The sequence below is a fragment of the Hirundo rustica genome, chromosome 2 (assembly GCF_015227805.2).
Source record: "Hirundo rustica isolate bHirRus1 chromosome 2, bHirRus1.pri.v3, whole genome shotgun sequence".
Taxonomy (NCBI): Eukaryota; Metazoa; Chordata; class Aves; order Passeriformes; family Hirundinidae; genus Hirundo; species Hirundo rustica.
In genome coordinates, this window is record NC_053451.1 from 100,358,513 (window position 1) to 100,378,647 (window position 20,135).

General features: G+C 37.5%; 1 protein-coding gene across 4 annotated transcripts in view; it reads left to right on the forward strand.

The window, feature by feature from the left end:
* FRMPD4 (FERM and PDZ domain containing 4) overlaps nucleotides 1-20,067 on the forward strand; it is a 314,276-nt gene extending 294,209 nt beyond the window's left edge. For 3 of the 4 annotated variants that reach the window (XM_040056962.2, XM_040056964.2, XM_040056963.2), the window contains 10 exons: nucleotides 2,733-2,864; nucleotides 5,049-5,168; nucleotides 5,924-6,060; nucleotides 7,312-7,438; nucleotides 9,715-9,804; nucleotides 10,389-10,571; nucleotides 13,665-13,803; nucleotides 14,377-15,438; nucleotides 15,760-17,031; nucleotides 18,165-20,014. In XM_040056962.2, the coding sequence (XP_039912896.1) occupies nucleotides 2,733-2,864; nucleotides 5,049-5,168; nucleotides 5,924-6,060; nucleotides 7,312-7,438; nucleotides 9,715-9,804; nucleotides 10,389-10,571; nucleotides 13,665-13,803; nucleotides 14,377-15,438; nucleotides 15,760-17,031; nucleotides 18,165-19,516 (4,614 nt within the window). In that variant the 3' untranslated portion in view covers nucleotides 19,517-20,014. Of the gene's footprint in view, nucleotides 1-2,732; nucleotides 2,865-5,048; nucleotides 5,169-5,923; nucleotides 6,061-7,311; nucleotides 7,439-9,714; nucleotides 9,805-10,388; nucleotides 10,572-13,664; nucleotides 13,804-14,376; nucleotides 15,439-15,759; nucleotides 17,032-18,159 lie in introns of all 4 variants that reach the window. The other variant, XM_040056965.2, reaches the window with a different exon arrangement.
* Nucleotides 20,068-20,135: the final 68 nt, after the last annotated feature.

Here is a 20,135-nt window from a genome sequence, read left to right on the forward strand (position 1 = left end):
TGATTTGTCAGCAAAAGTCAGGAGCTAAGAAGATTAAGATGTTGGTTGCTGATTGAATATCAGCTAGCTTATCATTCAGTGAACTTAGCATGGGATATTGTAGGGTTATGTCAGTGATAAATTACTCGTCTCAGTGCAGTGCCCTTTACACTTTCCGTAGCACATTTCACATGCAGAAATAAAAAGGTAAAGCCCTGGAACAAAACTGAGTCTGCCAGGGAATGTCTGTGACGCTCTTCCATGCGGGTTCCTAAATCAGAGGCATCATCAGTGTCTGTGAGAGCCTTGGAGTAGCATGGTAAGCAGCAGGGCTGGCATTACTGTTTGGGGAAGCTAGTTTCAACACGGATCGGTTACCAAATCCAGCTCGCTGCATGGTTGCATGCACGCTTGGGACACCAAGACATGAGAGGGGCATGGGTGGGAACGATCAATGAAGGCTGGGGATGCCAGCTTTTGTGAGCTTTAAGGGATTGTAAAACCAGGCATATTTGAAGAAAGGCTGCCTTTGTGCTCACTGTGACACAGCAGCATGCCCAATCAGTTAGAGAAGCAGAGAGTTATTTATTAAGGCAGACAAGAAATTTACTCCAGCCTGATGGTACATCAGAGCTAGAGTCACCCTTAAAAAAGGGATGCAACATTTGTTAATAAATGTAACGCATATGCCTTAGGCATAAGTTGAATGCAGGAATGGATACATGCATTCCATACATGGGATACCATGGGATACTGAATTCATTGAGTTCATTTGAAAATTTGGCTGGAGAAGAAATAGGAGACATTACTCATGTAGCTAGTGAGGGCTCCATCCCCTTCTAAGGCACACAAGCCCGCTTTATAGTATTTTCTGTTATGAGCATATATATAGACAACCAACATATTCCAGGATGTTTTGCCCCTGAAGACCAGTCTTTGGCCATCACATTACATTCATTTTCAGTAGTTCTGTCATGGATGTGTCATGTACTGTCAGACCAAATGTCAAATCTGAAGTCATTGGCACAGATACCCATGTGGCCTCAGTTACTTAGCTGTATTGATGTTGTAAATCTGTTTTGAACTTAGTCATTTTGACTGTTGGTAGGAATAATTTCCTTTGCATCTAATTCAGGCAATTATATATTCTGAGGCCTGCACAGCTATAAGTGACATGTTCTTGCATGTGTATATTCCTCAGTGTGGATGGGTGGCTGTGGATTGTCACTTCTTTGCTTAACTGGGGTGACATGCCCCAGGTGAGTGCAGGTAAATGCAGATTTTTTTCACCTCCAGCAGTCCAGTAGTTCACCACTTAAAAAGGAGGGTGCAAGCAGCACCTAACCTGCAGTCCTCACTTTCCGTATTGTTGGGTCATAGCACCTGGGCTGACTCTTAAATTGTGAGACGATATCTAGCAAAAACTTTAGTGCAGTAATTCACAGGCTGTGTGCCTTAGCCTCATATTTTAAAAAGGTCCAAAAGAGCTAGTGGTGGAAAGCAGAATCATTACTACCCTCTCTTAAAAGCTTATATATAGTACTATGCTGCTTCCTGTTACTGTTATGCCCATAGTCTTTTAGCATAGTTTAGAGGTATAAATAAAAGTAGATTTAATGTTTAAGTAATAAATTCCCTATTGGTCAGGATAGTATAATATTAGCCTCCATTATTTGGAGTGATAGCATGCAGTTCATTAATGCTGTCTTATATTCACTACATTGTAGAGAGCAGTCCCCATCCTCCCACATACATTTTTTTCATCCTTCCACCAGTTTGGTCTTGATTTTCCATAAACACACTGTAATTGATCAATTAATCTTCCTAAATTATGTTAAAACACTTGAATTACAATTTGTCATCATCTCCTTAGTAAGTCCTATCCATCTGGATACGGACGTATATCTGGAAATCTTTCAGATGGAAGGAAATGTTTTAATCTTGTCACCAACATACTGTGAAACTATTTCTAAATGATGGGTTATTATGTATTTCTTTTTCCTATGGTATTCACTAAAGTAAAAGATACCTTGGCAAATGATATTAATAATCTGCATACATTTACAAAGTGTTACATGAAAGCCAGGTAGGGATTAGTTGAATGGTTTTGTGAAGAGGTTTGTTTAGCTGGTATTTTAGATACAATTGTTCTCTAATTAATTATCCGTAGTCATAATTCAGTGTGGAAAAGCTAATCAGGAGTCTCTAAAAGTTGATATGGTCCATCAGTTTAGAGCTACTCTTCTGCATGAATATTGTCATCATTGACTTTTCTGTCAGCATTTAAAACACAAGAAATGAACTTTAAAAAGACCCTTTTCCATAAGAACAAATAAGGCCATTCATCTAATTTTTTGTTGTTGAACTTGTAAATTTGGGTTGTCTGCTTGGTGACGTGGCCCAAACGAAGGGAAGAGTATAGTGATAGGATGCTCTCTCCTTTGCTGATGGGTTTTATTTCCAGAGAGACAGATATGATTTAAGGTCCACACCAATATAATTTACATATTAAACCACAAAAGAATGTTGTCCATTCCCAGCAATGCCATTTTATGTATTTCTCAGATTCATATCTGTTACCATCTTGGGGATGTTTGAGGAATGGTTGTGATGTCCTGGAAACTTGTCCAAAACAGGTGCAAAGCCTGGGCTTCTGCCCTATTCTGGGTACATGCAGGGTGTGTGGCAGTGAGGAACTGGGTCCCAAGCATTTAATGAATTTAAGGACTTTTTCTAAATCCTTTCTTAATTAGGATGTCATCTTAACACTCCAAGAAAAGCTTTCCATCAAGTGTATTGAACACTTCTCACTAATGCTGGAGCAGAGAGTTGAAGGATCTGGAACAAAACTCCTTTTGCTACATGAACAAGAGACTCTAACTCAGGTTTGTGTAATGGTATATGAAAACAAATATTAATGAGATGGGTTCATCAGTAAATTATCCCATCTTTTTCATTACTCAAGTGAGTTAGCTGCAAGCTTTATAGTTTGATACAGTCTATCAAATAGCTAGGATATTTAGATGTGATTGTAAGAATAAGGTTCTCACAGGAATTTTCTGTTATAAAAACATCATATTTCATTGTTTGATTGGGCCTTCCAAAAATATTAAGAATTAAAATATTGTCACCGTGAAACACAAAGAAATCACACGAAGACAAGAGATTTCTGCAGAGGTTCTTCTGATCCAGCTTCCAGCTGAAAGGGTGGAGAGAAGACACCCCTTTGTTTATTCTTTTACTTTTATACATTTGTGGGTCTAGCAGAAGATTGGCTTTTTGGGGTTTCCATCCCTCAGCCTCAGTGGCCAGACGAATTGTCAGTTACAATTGTTTTCAGGTTAGAAATATGCAAACAAAGGACAAAGAATGAAAAACAAAGGATTTGTTTATATTACTTCTGTGGGAAAGGTAGAAGAACTGCTCTAATATTCTACAGTAACTAAAAGATCTGACTCCATTTATGAAAATCAAAAGGCTAATAAAAAACTCAGAAAAACCAGGGTAACAAAATATCAGACTGATATCCGAAAAATACTTATCTAACCTTTTCACATCATATGAGGCCCAGCTAGTGTGCCCAAATTTCTTTAAAAGCCTTATTTTGATATTTTGTTCCAATTTGATTATACAGATCTGTATCTGTGTGACAGGGAATAGTCCTCTTTCTGATTGAGTCAAGTTTGGCTTGTTTACACAGAGGTATGTTATGTCACTTCAGTCATGATGAGTTGTGACACAGAAAATGTTGGTGTGACTTTCTTCCTTAGATTAGGAAAGTGTGACTAAAGTTAAAGTTGCTTCACAGTTACCAGCAGAGTACCCTGATTTTATCTGGTTGTCATTTCATCAAATGTTTTAGTCTGAAATTTTCTGTTGTATTTCTGTGTCTCAGGAGAACAGCATTATTTTTTTAAAATTTCAGTTAAATTGGAAAAAGAAGGAAAAAGGAGAAATGGATTATTAGATGTGGAAAAATGCATAATTTAAATGATAGAATCCCTGTAATTATAGCCAGAATGCCTGTAATGGTGTGAAGGAGCTTGTTTACCAGATAACAGTCTCTTTCTAGCATTTTCTAACCTTTAAGCACTTGCTTTTGCTATGCTAACGTTCTTTCCTTGTGGGTATAAGCTACCCAGTGATTGCACAATATCCAGAAACACTCAATACTTGTCCTCCCAGCCCAGCCATCTCCTTGAAGTTATTGGTAAAATTCTCACTTGAAGTCAGAAAGATCAGAATAAACCGTATTAGTGAGCTTTTCAAAAATCCCATCTGGAGCTTTGATTAATATGTACACTTAGGAAAGAGGTGAGACAATATGAGATAAACAGACCTTTTGGAAATTGTTTGAGCAAGACAGAGAATTCAGTGGAGATTTTTAAAAGTATAGTTTTGTCAAGTAAAATGTTGATTATAAAGTACCTTAACTCTCTAACTGCATTAGCCTAATTGAATAAATTACATAAACTACATTAATTCTGAGGGTTTCTTCTTTGAAATTCCTGTAAAATCAGCAATCTTTTAATTTGTCATTATAATGTTGCTGACCGTGACTTACAATGGTGGGTTTGGATTGTTAACCTTTTATCCAATTATTTCTTTGCTAGGCAGTGGTCTCTTGTGAATATATCCAGATTACAGAGGTAGATGCTTAAAAAAAAGTTTTGCTGACCAACACACAAAGCAGACTTTTTAATTTTTTAGTGTATTGGACCTCCATCAGAAGTTATGGAGTAGATCTCTTATTCCAGAACAACCCAGGAAAAAAGACCTAATTTCTCTCAATTTGCCTAATGAATTAAAACAAGCAAGAGAAAGTGAGAGTAATAGCTGCCAAGTTGGGCCTCACCTGTGTTCTCAGACAGTCTAAAAGATAAAATGTGACCTCTCCCCTGACAACTAACTCTTCTCGTTTATGATGTTCTTGGGTGAAGAGCTTTTTTGGACAGAATAGTTTGACTATCACAGGGCACTGTGGTCGCAGGGTAACATAGCCCAAGACTATAGATTCTGCTGCTCAACCAGGGTTGCCAAGCTCTAATACTATTATTGCACTGTCCTAGGTGACTCAAAGGCCAAGCTCGCATAAGATGAGGTGTCTTTTCAGGATTAGCTTTGTCCCAAAGGATCCCATTGATCTTTTAAGAAGAGATCCAGTTGCTTTTGAGTATCTCTATGTACAGGTAAGTGAAAGTACAGCCATTGCTAGTGTAAATAAGAATAAAAAAAAATAGTTACTATATATAAAAAATTTATATCTTCACATAGAAAAGCATGGTTGCAGTGAATTCTGGCTTTTATTACTGCTACATAAAGCCAATGAATGCACTTGGGGAATATGCAAAATCTCTGTCATACACAAAGTCCTCTTTCTTCATGAGTCTCTCCAAGTAGTAATGCTTTTTATATGTTTCCAAAATATATTTCCTTTAGAGAAGAGAGTAGCTGAATTAATTGTTAGCACTTATTTATGGTACTGTAATATTGAACAGAAATTATGTATGAAAAGGTTCCAGTAAAGTGGATGGGAAAACTGATGTACAAGCAATGTGGTTCTCCTGAGTATCTCACCAGGTATGATCCTGCTATCCTGAGTCCAGATATACTGATACCCTCCAAGCACTTTTTGTGATGGAGGATTATTCTTCTCTCCAGGAAGGCTGAAGAGAGTTTAGGTCAAAATAACATGCCTTTTGCTCTTTGGCAGAAGAACTGATATTCTTCATTCGTGCCCATATTGTGAATATCTGGCACCTCTGAAAGCAAAAAACACAGTCCTGCTTTTGAGTTAGGGGTTACTTTTCATGAAGTGAAAACAAACAAAAAAACAAACAAACAACAAACAAAAACCCAACAAAAACAAAACCCAAAAACCCAGTGATTTATTTTTAGTGCACGATTTTTTAACGTGATGCTCCCTCTACTGGTTCTTTGGCAGAGCTGTAATGATGTGGTCCAGGAAAGATTTGGACCAGAATTGAAATATGACATTGCCTTGCGGTTGGCTGCGCTACAAATGTATATTGCAACTGTGACCACCAAGCAAACTCAGAAAATCTCCCTCAAATACATAGAGTAAGTTGAAAATGCTGTGTGTTCATAAAAAGTGAAACATTAGGAGTAACTTACAGATTCTTTAAGGTTGTTTCTTTAGTATACTAGTCTGTATGCATGCACCAATTTAGTTTTTTTCTTTGTCACCAAAATTAATTCTGGTGTGTTAAGAGTGGTACATCTTGTCCCTTTGGTCTGTTTATCTTTTGATCATCTGTTTGGGCATGTGAAATAGACTATAAATGTAAATCCAATTAGCCCATTTGCTTTCAGTTATTTAAGATCTACATTTATAAGGTCTGTATCCTAAGGTTTTAGTAGAGACTACTAGAGTAAGATTCAGATTATTGCTCAGTTCAGAAGACTCTAGGTCATAGATTGGATTTTGTAATATTTCGTAAATGCAGAAGTACTCCGGTAAGCACGTGTCTTATGTTAGACACCACATACATATATAACTACAATGAAAAAGTAACATTGGAAAATGAAAAAGTGTGTATATCTGCTTTGATTTAAAATAAAATAATTTTTTTTTAAAAAAAGGACAACAAAACCCCACAAGAAAATAAAACCCCCAAGCCCTAAAACTTTTGTTGCTGCTGCTTATTTTGCTTGCAGAATGGAAATAATAACTGTTACACACTCAGTCTTGTAGAGTTTATCCATCATATTGAAGACAAAGTTATATTCTATCCTATCCTATTAATGAATCTGCAAAAAATAGTTACTTACAAGTGAAGAATCAGTCTTCTGTCAAAAGGGGTGCCTCAAGCAGAAAAAGAATTTGGTAGATGGAGATAATCTGGTTGTTTTTTGTGGGGGACCCAGCCCTGCCCCGCTTCCCCAAACATAAATGTAAAAAGAAAATGGCTCTGATTTCCATGTCCTAAAAGAAACCAATAAAATTAAAATTAAATTAAATCTGATGTTACATTGTTAAATTATCTGCTATTTTAATTCTGTAATCATACTTATCAATATAATTAAGTGGTATTTACATAGACTTAGATATCAAACCTAAACATTATTTTCTAAATGGCATGACTGAAGAAATAGAAGGGGTAGAAGAGAGATTATTTAGCATTTTAAAATCCCTTTTTTGTAAGAAATAAATTGTTTAAATTTAAGAAATAACATGTTATTGCAAAACCCTGGACTTGATCAACTCTCCTTCTGTTTTCAGGTAATTATTCACTTGGCATCGTAGTCACCAGTCTTTAGATAAATAATCATCACGGGAATGTGAAATTAAATATATGCCTTTTATTGCAGAAAAGAATGGGGATTAGAGACTTTTCTTCCATCTGCTGTGCTGCAGAGCATGAAAGAAAAGAACATAAAGAAAGCACTTTCCCACCTTGTCAAAGCAAATCAAAACCTAGTTCCTCCAGGCAAAAAGGTACTACATTTGCATCTTAATGGAAAATATGTTTTAAAGAACAAAAGTGTAGCATGCATGGGACACATTTAAAGCTAATCCTTTGGAGAAACACCTAGCCACTATATTTTCAGAGATCTAATTTGGGTGCTGATGCAACATAGCCAAGAACTATTAAAAATAATTAATTATGCCCCAGCTAAACTATCTTCCTGAGAATGACAGAGAACTGGTTATTAATACCTCATATATGATAACCTTTTTTATTCTTTTCTTTTAATTAACTTAGCGCTTTCTATGAACGGCAGATTTGCTAGGAAAGATTTTCTTCTTCCTCTGATGCTCTCACCTGACATAAATGCTGTTTATCAGATTGTTTTCTATAGAGAAAGACTTTTTGCTGGACAAGATCCAACTGGATAGATGATGGTCCTTGCAGTAAATGACCCTCCTTGCTTTGTAAAATGCTTTTCTTAGCACTAAGCTTTCTCTTCAGTTGGAAAAAAACATGGATAAGACAGTGTTACATGCATGCAGCTGAGACTGCTTTTAGACACCATAATGTGGTTTCTTAGCGCAGGTCATCTTCTCATTTGTAGTTAATGGAGAGAAATAGGCACTTCCAGGGAACGATTCATCCCATCCCACATTCAGAACCAAAAACAGGTCAGATTGCTTGTGTCCTAGAAATGCTCATTTCTCTTCATGGACTGTAAAAAACCTAAGAATGACTAGTTAAGACATAAAATGAGCTGAATCCTGCTTCATGACACTTTGTTTCGGAACCCAAAAACCTCCAACCAGCAGGTGCCTGAGCTGAGGCTCATCGTGATCAGCAGAAATCCTGCTTGGAGGTTTCAGAACACATCGTGACTGTGAACATAGCTCTATGTGTTTGACCTCAGGAAGAGAGGCTGAAGCACTGCCTGTCTCCTATTCTGCTGAAACGAGGGCTAACTTATGTCAGTTGCTTATTATTTATCTTGGTATAAATTTGGGTTTATTTTGGAAGCCGTCACTGCTGCAGGCCTTACAGGGGCATACCACTATCAGTTCTTGGTTAGAAGAGGTATTGCAACAGTCCCTTCCTGCAGCAAGCAGACTTTGTTGTGTTTGCTTCATTCTTTTTGATTTGAACTTTGGAAATATGTTGTTTGTCAACCTGCTTTTTTATCAGGTAGGTCTGAGAAAGAAAGCATCTGAGCTCTTCATCACCTCCTGTCTCACTTGTAGGTACTGATACAAGAACTAACTGATTTCTTTCTGGGTTCTTCTCCTCCTTCACATGAAGGGAAGCCTGTAATTCTCAGGATTCTCCTGATTTTTTACAACCCTTGTGTATTTCTGCACCAAGTGAACACCTGGTGAAATGAAGGGCAAAGCATTATCACTAGTTGCTCTGCTTTGGTTCCATTTTTTCCTTGTCTAGGAAAAATTTAGGATAGGGGCCCTTAAAATGCTGTTTGAGATTAAATAAGATTTTAAATTTGAAATCCAGTGACTGGAATGAAACTAGAAAATGATATGAGACTATCTTACATTGTCTTCTGGAAGTCCAGATATAAGGACACGAGGGACACGAGGGAAGTGTAAGCTTTGGATTCAGACTGATGAAATGAACTATTTCTTGTTTCCCTTCTATCTCATAAAGTATTTCTAAGTTTTCTTTTTTAAATAGGTACTTTAAGCTCAGAGGAAAAAAAAGTAGACAGATTCTGACATGTATTACATGACACGATCATATATACTGATATGCTCTATTTAGCTTTCTGATTCATTACCCACTGAATACAGTGGAAGAGTATTATTTTAGAAAGTAGGAAATGCAGTAACAAATTGAAATTATAAACCAAACACCACAAGTGCCTAGAAAAATGTAAAATATGTAGCTGACAAATGCAAATTTTTGTTCTCTTTTTCTGTATAGGTACATAAATGTTTAAGAATGGATGGAGTTTATGAATGGAAAGCTGCTGCCTTAGCCTTGAAATCCCTCAGTGAACAGATGTTTAATCTGAGTACATGAACATTTTCCTTTCATTAAAGCAGTCAGGATGTTCTTGAAGTGCTCTGATCTGCCCATTCCCAAGTCCTCAGTGCATTTTAACTAAACAAGCAAGAAATTAATTTTAAGAATGAAACTGTTTCTGCTCATCTGGAGCTCAAGCATCTCAAGATTTAGTTTCAGCTGTTATTGCAGACCATTCTCGTTATATTGCACTAATACATTTTCTGTAGGAATTTTATAATGTGATGATTTCCACAACTACCTCTTACCCCTGTTTCTCCTTTCTCAGCTCTCTGCTCTGCAAGCCAAGGTGCATTATCTAAAGTTCCTCAGTGATCTCAGATTATATGGAGGGCGTGTCTTCAAGGCAACACTAGTGGTAACATTTATTAAAAATATCTCTTCTCTTGATTTATTTTATCTAATGCATTTTTTTTCCCAAAAGCTGGATCATATAAGTTTCTTTAGAAGTTAGGTTCTATTCATATGCTTAAAAATAATTTTTATTTGAACAAAATCACTTTTTGTTTATTTTCATCTTGAAAATAACATATCTATCATAATATAAATTTTAGTGGGAATTTGGAGATAGATAGAACTTTCTTAGCAAATACCACCATGCGATTATCTATTGAATGCTAAAACTGTTAGTCTGGAAAAATCTTAATGACAAAGTTTTTCTTTTAACAGAAGCAGAGTCCACTCATCGTCTGTCCATCTAACTATCCACCTAAAATCTAGAGTGCAATCAACATCCAGCAAGAAATTCCTTTACTTTTTTTAAAATTATGAATCAAGTATGCTCTTGTGTATCATATCTATCTAGTAAAAACATAATAATCTTTAATGTAGAAATGCCATGCAAATGTAACTATGTAACTGAAAGAAGGGAGTGGTGATTTCTGTCACTATGCAGTACCTGTCATGTTTTTTACTTGTGTTTTCTTTCTTTTTCTGCTAAAGCAGGGAGAAAAGCGTTCAGAAGTGACTCTGTTAGTGGGGCCACGGTATGGAATCAGCCATGTGATAAACACCAAAACAAATCTTGTGGCTCTCCTGGCAGACTTCAGCCACGTGAACAGAATCGAGATGTTTACAGAAGATGAAAGCAATGTTAGAGTTGAACTTCATGTCTTAGATGTAAAAGTAAGTTTGTTATTGATTTGTGTTGATATAACATGTTTAAATAATGTTTTTGTCTTTGAGTATTAGATTCAGCTATTCTGTTCTGAACATTTTCATGCCAGTAGTACTCTGAGGGTACATTTTCAGCTCTGTTTTTGGTCACCATACATTTATACTACAGGTTGGGCCCAGAATGTACCAGGCTGGTGTTTTCCAGTACCTGCATTCTACTTTGATTTTTCTCTCAGCTGACCTCCAGCAATTTGCTTTGTTGTTGTCTTCATGGATTGCCATGGCAAGAAGAGGTGATGATGAAATTTGCCTTCTTTTGAAGCTCCTTGTAGTGTAATATGCAGTTTTATTACCGGTAAAGATTCACTAGCTGCACTGGACCAGTGTCCCCTGTTATCCAGTATTACATCCACAAAGTTTACTGCAAGCAACCACATAACAGTTGCCAGTTAAATAAACTGTAAGAATGCATGGGTTTTCTTCTTAACCTTTATAATTCCAGTTCAGTATTCACAGATGCTCATAATCTACCTATAGTCATTTAATTTCTTTTAAATCTCATGTAACCCTTTGCATCTGTGTGGCATCTAATGGCAAAATGAGTGGAATTTTGTATGTTATACTGTCCTGGTTGTTTTTAGTGTGGTTTCTGTTTGGCTCTGAAGTGAAAGGCTTCATAGACTTTCTAGTCTGAATATTAATCGGAATAACCAGAGTTTAAAGGAAGAGTTCTCATTATATTTGAAACTTAAATATTTGATTAAAATAAATAGAACGTAACAAGGTTTTTTTTGCTTACCCAGCTATACACGCAAAGGACACATGAGGAATATTTTACTAGGCTTTTGCTTTGACCTGGAACTGTTTCTCTGTATTTAAGATAATGAAAAAAACACTGTTGTAAATAATCTAGATGCTCTTTGACAGCAACTTAAGAGAAATTTACAGGTTGGTGAACACAGCATCTCTTCCCCCTTACTTAGCAATGGTAACATCTCAGGCTGCTTTGCCTGCATTACTGTGCTAAACTTGTAGCCTTCTTGTCAGAAAGCTATTATCACCTTTTTACAGATGGAGAAAGTAATATAGAGATTAAATCCTTCCCATCTGCCTATATGTAATATGCAGCACCGTATGCCATAGTATTATGTATTACCATGGTATTAGGTTGTTATATATTATAATACTGTTACTGTCTCATTGAAAATTGTGCATATCCCCATCTCCTTGCACCTCAACACGTGAAATTAAACCCAGAGAGACTGACTAAAAATAAAAATCTAGGAGGCTCTGGGTGGAATTTGATAAAAAGTTGCCTCTCTGTGGGGCATAAGTAGGGGTTGTGACTATGTCCTGTGAAGGAGATGCAGGCACACACACAAAGTAGGTATTCTCAACAATGTTTTCATCCTTTCACTTACCCTGAAGTAGCAGGTTCATATATCCAGCTTCTAAATGTACCAGTATATGTTATATATAATATTATTTTCTTAATGAACAAACAGCTAAGATTTTTATTTATTTAAATATGTTCTCAAGTATGTTTTGCTTGGCAGAAGCAGGCAATAAAAGTTTAGCTGTCACGGGACTTTTCTGCAGATTAACAGTACTTCACAGCATTGTTTTCAGCAATCTGAGAGTTCTGCAGAGTTCATCAATTTCTGCAAATCACTGCAGAAAATTTGAGATGAATGTAGCATTTCAAATGTCAATTTTAGTAGTTGCTCAAAAGAACAGAAATTATTTAATCCACTGTAGGTTTAATAATTTATAGTAACTATAATAACTATAGCTGAAAACCTTGAAAGACGCATGTATTGAATAGAAGCTAAAGCTGTAGCAAAACAAAACAAAACAAAACAAACCATCCTCATATATTTTTCCAAGATGCTGAAAACAGTTTATCCAACATTCAGGGCACCTGAAACATTGTGGCCTAAGATGCTGTAGCACAGGCTTTGAAAAACTCATTGGACCTGTTGTGGGCTTAGTAGTAAGGTATGATCATCAGTTACGTTTTGGCTACAGCTTCCATCATAATGAGTTGTCATTTTCTAGTAAGGGGTTGAGTAGGTTGGAGAGCCATCCTTGTTGCATGTGACATTCCTCCTGGAATGAATGATATAAGTCCTTACATCTGTCTTGTGACAGTGGGCTCTGCATGCTAAATTATGATAAATTGTCACAAATGTCCACATACTATGAGTCACTACAAACTGCGAGTGATAAGATGGGTTGTCTGGTCTAATTTCTATCTATACATCATGGTAAGGGCTTCATTTTTATTTCCTGTCTAGGAGCTGTGGAGGCTAGCCACCTTAATAAATTACATTTGAGGAGAAGAGCTCTTGGTATTAAAAGCTGTAGAGACTTGAACACATTTTTTAGGCAAGAAAATGTATACATACATAATGGCAAAAGGAAAATGTATGAAAGTATGTTTCACATGGATGTCTTTGGTTATTGCTATCCTGGCAGCCACAGTTTTTCAAAGCTATGAGGTCTCACTTTTTGTTAGGACTGTCTTTTTTATTACAGTGTTTTGTGTTTGTTTTCTTTGCTGGTCACCCTTCTGGTGATCTTTTTCTGATCTCTTTTTCTCTGTTTACCTGCTTATTTTTTTCACCACTTGTCTTTTAAGTCTCAACAGGACACAAACACTGAAATTTTTTTAACCTGGCCCTGTCTTGCAGTGTAATGATAGCTTTAACCTGACTGCTGTATTTTCTGAACTTCAACTTTCCCTGACTCTTTGTTTCCCCGTCATGCTTCTTCGCATATACTTAGTGCACCACATTATCTGGGAAGCAGCAGATTCCCATACAACTGCAAGTTTCCAGCACCTAGTATACCAAGTTCTTCACTGGCAGAGTAACAATAAATTTAACAGCTCTTTTGCTAGAGTAAGATATCTATGCTACTACAACTCCAATCTTGACTAAACTTTTTATACTGATTGATATTGGTAGTGAGGAAAAAAAATTCTCTCATGTATTTTTCAATGTCATGTTTATGAAATAATTACTTTTGCTTTGATGTAAAATAGTATTGTCAACAAACAAATTGAGGAGGAACAGCCTTATCTTATTGTGTTCTTCTTAGCCTATTACTCTTCTGATGGAGTCATCAGATGCAATGAATCTTGCTTGCCTAACAGCTGGATACTACAGACTGCTGGTTGACTCAAGGCGCTCAATATTTAACATGGCCAACAAGAAAAATGCAGGGAGCCGAGAAACAGGTATTTATCTCACAGTCCAGCATATAAAGCAGAAGTCAACTTAAGCTGGAGAACCTCCGGATAAATAGAAGTCTGTGTCAAATGAGATTGATTTCTGGCTCAGACCTAGCACCACAGTATTCAATTCAGCTTTATAATGTTCTAATACCCAGGCTATGATAGCACCTTCATGGTAAGATAAACCATGTGTCAAATTTCCTTCATACTCTAGTAGACAGATGCATGCTCCCTGTGAATGTTATTATTTTATATGCATATATCTTTTTTCAGAATACATATGGTATTGGAGAAACCTGCTGCTTTTGTGTTACTATGCCTGGAATAGCATTTGTACCTTGCTGAGGTTTAGATTTGTTTTAGAGTACAGAAGTACCAGTTAAACTTTAGGTCATTAAGTTGAAAAGTATTTAACTTAGAACAGAAGTGAATTTGAAAGCACTTTTCTGAAGTGTTTGATCACTCAGCTGTCCTATTCAGAGTGTTTAATACTGAGCATCAACAAATGATTGTTTATAAATTACATGACTTTGTTCTTTGGTTTCACTATGTTGATTTTATTTCACCATGCTATAGGACCTGAAAACAGAGGGAAGCATAACATCCTTGCTTCTGAGTGGAACTGTATACCAAAAACTACCACTTTCCTGGCCGAAGGAGATCAAGAGGCTCAAATGTCCTTTGGTGATCCAAAGCCGAAGACTGTAGATGTTTCCGAAAGTCTGTTATGTCAAAAAGAACACAGACATCTGTACATAGAAAATACTTATAATCCAGGTGGATTTGATCAGCATATGGCCAAGCAAAGTGACCCTGCTGAAACAGAAGAAAGTAGAAATTTTAACCAGCCTTCACTGCTGTCACTCTCAGGTTTGGAACCTAGCAAGAAAGCACAGGATTCTCCCAGGGGAGCAAAAGTTTCCTTTATATTTGGAGATCCCAACTTGGATGGTATCAGTCCCCAGACTCTTGGCTATGAAAGGCTTTTGGATGAAAGTCCAGAAGTACTAGAAAAACAAAGAGCCATTTATCTTAGTAATGCCAATGATATTAAAGGCCTGGAGTTGTCACCAGATGCTGAAAGCATTCAGTTTGCTACAAATTCTGTTTATGCAACTATAAGCGATGGCAAAATATTTGGAGCTGTGGAAGGGATCGAAGAGCCTTTGCTTCATGATATTTGTTATGCAGAAAACACAGATGATGCAGAAGATGAAGATGAAGTAAGCTGTGAAGAAGATATCATGGTAGGAGAAATCAATAGGCCTGCTCTTCTCAGCCTTTCTGGTTCTAGTGATGACATTATTGATTTGACTTCACTTCCACCTCCGGAAGGTGATGACAATGAAGATGATTTCCTTTTGCATACCTTAAACATGGCCATTGCTGCTCCTCCACCTGGCTTCAGGGACAGTTCTGATGAGGAAGACTCTCAGAATCAAGCGACACAGCCTAGAGACAACAAGGAGCAAGACAGTAATCTAGGCAATGATGATATTCCAGTGTCGCTTATCGATGCTGTCCCTACTAATACAGAGGGGAAGTGTGAGAAGGGGCTAGATGATGCTGTAGTCTCTACACTTCAAGCACTAGAAGCTTTGGCTGCTTCAGAGGAACAGCAGACGAATGACAATTCAGGTTCTTTCACCATAGTTACATTTATTCATTGAAAATCATTCCATCTCATCCATTTAGTTTTGGAAGTACTCCATTTCATGAGGGTTGGTTTTGGTTTTTTTAGTTTTCCTTTTATTTTTTGCCATCATTTGCATACATCGTATTTCATATTTAATGGAGCCACCACTGCTATTAAACTACCTGTCTCGGGAACTGTGCAATAAAGTCGGAGTATTTTTACAAAGAATATTTTTGTCTCTAATACATTCCCTTTTGCTTGTCGCTTATCCAGGTGCCTCAGCTGCTGTCATTTAATTGACTCTTATTCTTTGTGGCTTGCAGGTGTAGCTATCCTGCGAGCATATAGCCCTGAGTCATCTTCAGATTCTGGCAATGAAACAAATTCCTCTGAAATGACTGAAAGCTCTGAACTAGCCACAGCACAGAAACAGTCGGAAAACACTGCACGTATGTTTTTGACCACAAGTGAAGGCTACCAACCGCTTGTGGAAGAGCAGACTGAATTTCCCATTGCTAAGAATCAGGCTGGAGGGCCAGGCATGAAGCCCTCACAGCCTTTGGCTGGTGGTCAGGCTGCAGAGCTGCAGTCAAAAGTTGTGCCTTCAAAGCAGATTCTTCATTCCGATAACATGGAAATGGAGCCAGAGACCATGGAAACAAAATCTGTCACTGATTATTTTAGCAAATTGCACATGGGATCCTTGGTATATTCTTGCACTAGTAAAAGGAAAAATAAGATGACAGATAGCGAAGTAAAAACATCCTCTGATGGCAATGCTACTGTGAAAAAGCAACAGGGAAATAAAAAAGCAGAGTCTGATGAAGATCTAAAAGCTAAATTTGGAACTCTTTCAGCAAGAGACAGCCAGCGCCTAAGCACTTTTAATGTGGAGAGAACTGCCTTTCGCCAAAGATGGTACGCTGCCGATGATGGGGCAGCAGATAAGCAAAGCCCAGAAACAGTTAATGGGAAGACTTTTCCAAGAGTTCCTGTCCTTGGTAAAACAGAAACTGACTGTAAGGATGAAGTGGATCCTGAGGTGGATCAGGATAATACCTCAGGGCTTAGCCAAGGTGAAAATTTCCTGTCAGATATGACTCCTGTGTCTTCAGCCAAAGACCTAAATGATGCAGAAGATACAGACTTATCTGCAGATGACCATCCTTCAAAGCTTCCAGAAGCTGAGCAGAGTGTGGCTAGACTTTGTGAGTACCACTTGGCCAAGCGCATGTCATCTCTGCAAAGTGAAGGCCATTTCTCGCTGCAGAGCTCTCAGTGCTCTTCAGTGGATGCAGGATGCAGCACGGGCAGTAGCACGTGTGCTACCCCCGTTGAATCCCCTCTTTGTACCTCTGATGGTAAGCACATCATCTCTGATCCATCAATGAAGGGCATTGCCTATGTTCCAGCAGATGAAAGAGCTGCCATTCTTCCAAACCATGGAACGGCGTACAAGGACCTGCACCAGCAACCCGAAGCCGTGTGTCACAGAATGACGGTGCCTGTTGTGCATTCAGCAATTAATGCTGAACCAGTTTTTGGCACTTTGAGGGAAGGATGCCATCGGATCCCCAAGATAAAAGAAACTACAGGTACAGCAGTAACAGAGTGTTTCTTGTGTTTACTCTTAAAGCTACAGGTTCATATTGAGGTCTAGGTAAGATATTTCTATTATTTTTCTCTGAAACTAAATCATCAAGCTCTCACAGACAATGAGATTAGACCTTTAGTTTATCTTTTCATTTTACTTGTTGAGATATTCTGATGAGCTGCATACAAAGATCAGCTATATAAAAAAACCCTCATTACAGTTAAAACATTTGGAGGGACACTGATGGAGAGGCCTCTCTTCTACTCTTTGGAAGCCTCTCTAAAATCCATAGTCACTTAAGTCCAAGATACTTGTTAGACTGTAAAATTACTTCAGAAGTTATATTAATGTAGGGGAGCAAAACGTTTGATTAATTTCTTAGGTATCTTATATGCTATTTTAGCAGGTTGTCAAAAACATGCCAATATGAATAAAAAGCTCTAGATGTTAAGAATAAGAAAATGTCACTACCTTATTAAGCATGAATTTACTTCACAATCTGTCAGTAGGTGTTTCTTTAAAGTTATAAAAAAACGCACAGTTTTCAGAGACAGCATTGAAATTTTTTTCAGTTGGATTTTAAATGTTTCTCTCTTCTTGCATTGCAACCCACATGTAACGGTAATGTGTGAATGCATGAAAATCCAAAAGTGGAACAGACTAGGATTTAGAATGAGAAATAATCTTTCTCTGCCAAAAACGTCCACAAAACCAAACCAAAATTACCATGAACACATCTTTCCATACTCTTTCAAGTATAGTTAAAGAAGGTGTTTTATCTGAAATCATTCATCTAATTAGTTAATATAAAACATGCAATCCCTATATTAGGGGAGATTCAGCATGTTCTGTACATAATTTGCTATTCCTTTTTTTGAGTAAGTCTGCTGTAGTGAAATGAACATTACTTATTCATAAATTATAATTTGTTGACCGGTTGTAAAAGGCATTTTAGTGAAATACAAAAGACTGGTAATGAATTTTTGATGTAATATTTTGAGGAATGGAGACCATTGGGAAACACCAGGAAACCATTTGTACTGACTGTTAAAAGATATTTAAAATTTCAACCAATGAATATTATCAGGGTGATGCTTAACTATTCTGTCTGCTCTTCTACTACCCCTAGTGTAGCTTTCACAGAGCCTGAAAAGGGAAGACAAGGAGGCATGCCTACAGCTTTTCCTAGACAGCCTCTAGCTGACTCCATCATGCTATCATCCATGCTATCAGAATCAAAGGTGCCAAGTCAAAATGAAGACTCTTGTGACATTCCCAAAGTAAATCAGGCTTGTGGGGCAACAGTTAGTTTATGGCCATATGACATGATAGGAGGAAGCCTCAGGATGCCGCAGAACAAGAAAATGCTGAGACGCAGCAGCAGCAGCAGCAGCATTGGAGGATCTGCAGGCACTGAGATGCTGTTCGAGAAAAAGGCAGCCACAGCCAGCTTGAAATGCCTGGACACCACCCAAAAGGATGAATCCAAATCGGAGAGAAGGGTGGAATTTTCCCTGGGCAAAAAGCTGTCAAAAAGTTACTCTCAGAGTTGTGTGTACGTCAGCACTGATAGGAAGGACATTAAGAGGTGTTCGGGCACAGGCACCAGTCAGAAGGACTCCAAGCAGTGTCGAGCACTGCCCTTGCGAAAGCTGACCAGCAGCACCTGGAGGTGTCGGGGCCCCTTTAGCTATTGCTTCCTGAGCAGAGGAAATGATGACAACGAGGAGGAGGATGACCAAGACAGCCATCAGCTCTCGCATCTCTTCGAACCTCAGACCCCGCATGAGCTCACAGAACCCGTTGCTCAGTTGTCCAGTGACAATGAGCAGAAAGTCTTGGAGTCCCCGAAAGCTGCTGAGCCCCCACGTGATGCAGTCAATGAGCACGAGAAGAACAGTGTTGACACCCAAGGTGGCCAAATTGATGTGAATCTCAACGATGTAGCCTTCGATGCACGGATCACAAGAATAAATATGATGAAAGAGAAGACTTATGCAATGCCTGATGGATTTATCGCAGCACAAAAGGATGCCAATGAGCTACTCTCACTGGTCCGAGCAAGTATGGGCAAGAGAGAAGATTTACATCCAGAAACATATGACCTTAAACTTTCTAAGTACAAACAACTGTTATCTTTGGAATCGAGACAGTTGGGAAGTGCCTGCAGGAAAATGGCCATGGCTGATAAAAGCCCTGAGGAAATGCTTTTAGCTATGACTTCCAGCTTTCAAGTACTCTGTTGCTTAACAGAAGCCTGCATGCGTTTAGTTAAAGTCATGAACTCTGAAACACAGCAGCAGGAAATTATAGCTAAGATAGACGAGGTTGTAATAAACTACATTTGTCTTCTGAGGGCTGCAGAAGCAGTGTCAGGCAAGACCTCCGGTGATCCTAGCATTAAACTCTTGGCTCGACATCCGAATACCATGGCCGCTATTGTAAGCACACTAACACGTTCTCTGAAAATGCTTTTAAACAAATAAAATACAAAAGTCACTTCATAATCTACCTTTGCAAAGCCATACATAAAAAAAATTTATTTACTGTATGTGTATGAACTAATGTAACAAACTCAGCTTTCTCTGTATATTTTGTTATTTTGTATAAAATAGGTATGAGATTAAAAAAAGTTAAAATACTGAACATTGACAAAAGTAATGACTAGATGTGTCCTTTGGTTTATACAAAAACAACAGCCAAAAAACCCTCTCCCCAAGATCAGAAAAAAAACCAGTAAAAAGTCCCTTACAGGAGCAAATTGATGTTTGGCTATTTTTCATATAGTCAAATTTATGGTTGTATGAAGTGGACTTCTAAAGCCTGTTATGTCAATGAAATTGTTTTCTGTTTCATCCAAGTTTTCACTTGGAGAATGCTCCATGTTTAGAATGATTAAATCATAATGTATATAACACAATATTTAATGTTTTAAAATTATAATTTTTAAGCATTGAAAATAGCAAAAAGACATTTAAAACCCAAGAGACTATTATAACTTATTAGAGAATATATATATAATAAATGACTCTTGTTCATATGGACTGAATTACCTGATTCTTCTTTTCTAGGGAATTCTGTATTTAAAAAAAAAAAAAAAAAAAG